Source organism: Notechis scutatus, chromosome Z (assembly GCF_049901735.1).
Source record: "Notechis scutatus isolate UNSWTSFEM ecotype Mainland chromosome Z, rNotScu1.2, whole genome shotgun sequence".
Classification (NCBI taxonomy): Eukaryota; Metazoa; Chordata; class Lepidosauria; order Squamata; family Elapidae; genus Notechis; species Notechis scutatus.
The window spans coordinates 67,575,715-67,580,311 of NC_142025.1; the positions used below are offsets into that span (position 1 = coordinate 67,575,715).

General features: G+C 47.2%; 1 protein-coding gene across 1 annotated transcript; it reads right to left on the reverse strand.

The window, feature by feature from the left end:
* Nucleotides 1-1,083: 1,083 nt before the first annotated feature.
* Nucleotides 1,084-3,911, reverse strand: LOC148128913 (uncharacterized). The gene is given in 5 exon segments (XM_087945885.1): nucleotides 1,084-1,623; nucleotides 1,975-2,062; nucleotides 2,412-2,898; nucleotides 2,901-3,697; nucleotides 3,823-3,911. Coding segments are annotated over 5 exon segments (2,001 nt in total).
* Between the last annotated feature and the right edge of the window lie 686 nt (nucleotides 3,912-4,597).

Genomic DNA, 4,597 nt, shown 5'->3' on the forward strand with positions numbered 1-4,597 from the left:
ATTCACAGACACAACATTTCCAGACCTGGGGAGGTTTTGTCCCTCTAAATCTCCACTTTTTCTTTCTCCAGCAATGGGTTGTTGCCACTTCCCTTTTTCTTGATTCAGGACTCCAAGAGCCATATTAGTCTTTGAGTCCACATACAAATTGAAAGATTTCTCAAGGTTGGGAAATCCCATAACAGGATCTTGAGATGCTAATTATTTTTTAGTCTCAAAAACCTGTTTTTGTTCACACGTCCAAACAAAGGGTTCCCTTTCTCCCCCCTTTGTGGACTCATAGAGTGATTTGGATAGCAGAGCAAAATTTTCACAATAGCCTGCTGCTTAAAAAAACTCCTGTCGGTTGGTTCTGTAATCCAGCACACAACTTCCTTTTTCTCATGTCCTATAGCTCTGTGGCCCTAACTTATAGTATAACCTAAGTATTTAACTTGAGGTTTCACTATTTGGGCTTTCTTTCTTATTGTTTTAGTGAACTTCTCACTTTTACTTGACGTTACACTCATTGTTAAGCACGAGATTTTTACTACCTATCTCTGCCCTGAGTGTTCTGTCCCTTATCTCCCAGACGACGCTGGCTTATTTTTAAAGATCAAGATCTATAGAGACCTTCTTTCACACCTCGTTTGCACCTGGCCAGGGCTCTCATGAGCAAGTTTGAACTCCACTTTTCTTTTTAAAGACAACTTTTACTGTTTAACCTGTCCCCATGGGCTCCATGGAGAACACGGCCCTAATCTTACCAGTTCCAGATAGAAACTCCTATGCCTGTTTCTAAATATAACACTAACCTTACCTATTTCTCAGTCCTTAAGGAGTTTCACATATTTTCTTCTTTAGCCAAAAGTATTTTACTATCTGCTGGGGGCTCAGGACCCAACCTACATTTGCTTGTTTCCCCCAGATGATCCTACCTGTATTGTGGTTCCTCAATTATCTATTTTGCCATTTTTCAATGCACAAATTTATCATTCTGTTCTTACTTAAACTTTTAGTCCAGGGGAGTAGGTTTTCCTCACTCCACTGGTTCAATAACTGCTCTAAAGGGTATTTTCACGCTCTTACGTGTTAGAGTCACCCCTAAGGGTTCGCTCTACCTCCTGCAGCAAGAAAGTTAGCTGCAACAACTATAAGAATTCCCCATTCTTGTTGAGATTCTCTAACCTGTGTAACTGCCCCTCCTATAACTTTGCCTTCCCCAGCTTCCTCCCAGGGGTCTTCGGAGGCCCCTCTGAAAATGCCCTCCTCTTCCACCTGGTCCCTCTCCTTATTCCTTTCAGGACATTCACCCTTCCAATGTCCTTCCTTTTTATAAAGGGCGCATTGGTTGCGTCCTAACCCTGGTCTGCCGCCCCTCGGCAGACTAATTCCCCTACCCTTAAAGGTCCACATCATAGCTGCCACCATTAGCTCAGCTTTTCGTTGCATTTTTTGATCCTTTTTTCTTTCCTCCTTCTTTTCCCTATTCACAAAGACTTTCCTCGCCACTTCCATGAGCTCACTCATGGGCTTACCTATGGGAGGCCACCCCAACCCAAATGTTGGCCACTCTCCCTCACAGAACACCTGCAGTTTATGCCTGCTCCATTCAAGGCCATAGTCCTGAGATTCATATGCTTCCTTAAAGTGTTTTAGCATACACCCCAATGGGGTTAGGGGCACAGTCACCAATGGGAACCACAGTAGTCATTCACGTCAGTCACTCCTGACAGATCCTCCCACCTTTACCTAAGAGAGGGTGATCAGTCCTCTCCTCCGTCCCTGCTTACAGGGAGGGATTATTTTCCCAAATTCAATACTTGCCTGCAGGCATCTTCCTTCTCCACCAGCCGGCTGGAAGATGTCCTGGTCTCCTCACCTTTCACCTGTGGTTCTTGGAGGTGTCAACCGCCGCTGCCAGAACAGGGCAGTCTCGCGAAGTCCCTCGGATTCAAAGGACCGATGGCGCCTGGGATGTTCCCTTCAACTCACCCAGTCGCTGGCACCCGGGGTGAACCCTCCAGCGGGCCTCAGGGCCCCTTGTGTCCCGGCGGAGTCGCCATAAATGTTGCAGCAGATCCTGTTTCCAAATCAGGACACAAGACCATGAAAGGTTGGAGAATACAGGTTTTTATTTGTGCACAAAAGTTCAGAGCATTAGCATGGCAAATTCTGAACCCCTGGCTCTTCCTGAGGCATTACTTTTATACATTTCATAACCTCAGCCTAGCCCGGGGTGTTTCTTATGTTAAACTATACCAAAAAAGGAGAAGTACATATCTGTTATTTTCCAGACCCATCCTTATTCACTGAAACATGCTTACTTCCAGTTCCTTAGTTCAGCAATTTCATGGTTTTGCACAATATTTCTATAAGAAGCAAGGTAAGGGGTCAGAGGATTTCTGGTAAATGCATATTTTGTTTTTGACCTTCCAAGGTGCTTCACATCCAATTGGCAAAAGGCTATGGACGTTTTTAAAGGTTTTAGTTTTAAGCCCATTTCCTCTACTACTCTTGTGTTGATTACACACCTTGTGCACCCAGAGTCTAGCAAGGCTAGCATCTCCCCTTTGGCCCCTGATGTGGGTACCCTCAATTTCACTGGAATGGTCATAGGGCCCTTGTTTGGACTTACCAGGAAGTCATCTTCCGAGTCAGATTCACTCTCTTCAGAGGAGGTCGGAGGTCCCAGCTCCTCTCCTTCCGGAGGGGTGACCTCTACAACCTCCCTCGTCTTTAGCGCGGTTTCACGAGGCTTCGCTGGGGTTTCTTCAGGCTTCCTCCCTCCTTTTGGCGCCCCCTTTGGATCCAACTTGGCCCTGCAGTCCGCAGCCCGGTGACCTTCCTTCCCCCATCGGAAGCAGGCAGTGGGTTTGGGTCTTGCTGCCACCCCTCCCTTCTGGGCCTTGGGGGCCTCTTGGAGACGTGGGGGGGAGGCTTGCTCCACCCAGAGCCCCCCTGGCATCTGCTTTGGGTTAGATCAATTTCCACCTCTTCTGCCAGCAAGTACCACATCTGCAAGTCATTGGGGTCCCTTCTGGCAATGCATCTCTGGTATACATCTTCATTTAATCCATCTTTAAACGCTTCTATCAGGGCTCCCTGGGACCAGCCTCGGATATGACACGCCAGCTGTCTAAACTCTTGGGTGTAATCGGCCACTGATCTCCGCCCCTGATTTATGGTCTTCATCCTGATCCTGGCCTTTCGCTCCGCCAGTGGGTCCTCAAATCTTGCCTGCAGCACAGTCATAAAAAGGTTATAATTCAGCAGCTGGGGGGCATTATCATTATGCAAAGTCACCATCCACTCTGCAGCTATTCCCTCCAGAGCCCTGGTAACACATCTCACTTTGGCTGCTTCTGAGGAGAATTCCTCCCCGTATTCTTCCATATAACTCCAAACTTGTGCTAGGAAAAACCCTAAGTCTTTGGGATTTCCTCCATATTTTACTTCTAGCAGAGGCAGCTTGGGAGTTCTACGTCTTCTAGGGATTACACCTCCCGCTGGGCCCCCCGGGGCTGTTGCTGGCTGTTGCGCTGGCTCAGGTTGATTTATGGGGGTGGGGGCTGCTCGGCTTCTTCTGGCTGGGGCTGCTCCCCCTTCCCTTTCATACCTTTGTGCAGCATGGAGTTGCCCAAACGCCTCATTGAGGAGTTGCCTGGTTTGATCCAGTAAAAGCTCTCTCTTTTCCCTCTCTTGCCATGGCTCCTCTCTTCCATGCCGTCAGGTGATGGTGATTCCAGGGCAGGGGGACACTCCTCCGGATCCTTCCAGCCAACTCCCAATGACCATCTGGGCTTCACAGCTGAGATCTCTTCCAGATTGAGCTCCGCTAACAATTCAGCTTCTTGTGCCTCCTCCAGCAACAAAGACTCTTGCCCTCCAATGGTGCCCAGGTCCTCCTGGTTACTAGTTGGAGATGACATGATGTTCAGACCCCCTCGGAAGAAACTGGATATTTTCTCCGGGTGGGCTGGTAGAGTGAGATTCAGAATAATGTCAGGTGGTGCTCCATTCAAAATTCAAGAAAGAAATACTTAGACTCCTTAGATTGGAGAAAAGATATCTTTTACTGAAAATGAAGTGGTAGCAACCATAGAATTCTGAATCTGGGAAATTAGGCGCGCAGATCACATATACAAAGTGATGGAAATGTTCCCACCTCCAATAGTTCAAATGATTCTTCCAATTAAAAGTTGTGAATATGATCATGTGGACATCTTCAGGTGATGATGAGGCCTCTGTCCGTTGACCTTGGAATATTTTGATAAAAGTTTGCAGTTGCGCAGAGAAAAGAAAGCTAAGCGAGAAATAGAAACCTAAGCAAGAATTTATACTCCCCCCTCCTCATTTTACACAACACTAGAATGTAACACCTCCAGCTCACTTCCCAGACTTTACCCCCTCCTCCCCCCATTACTTATGGCAGCCAAAAGATGCAAAGCAATAGTAGAAGATCTTGAAGGCTGACAATCACCCAAACAAGTCCACTGGGCTCAATACTTCAACTGATTTGACTTCATGCTAAAACACATCCCGGGGGGAGGAACTTTCTATCTGATGCCATCTCCTGCATGCCCCAGTACAAATGTGAATGAGAGGAGGTCATGAA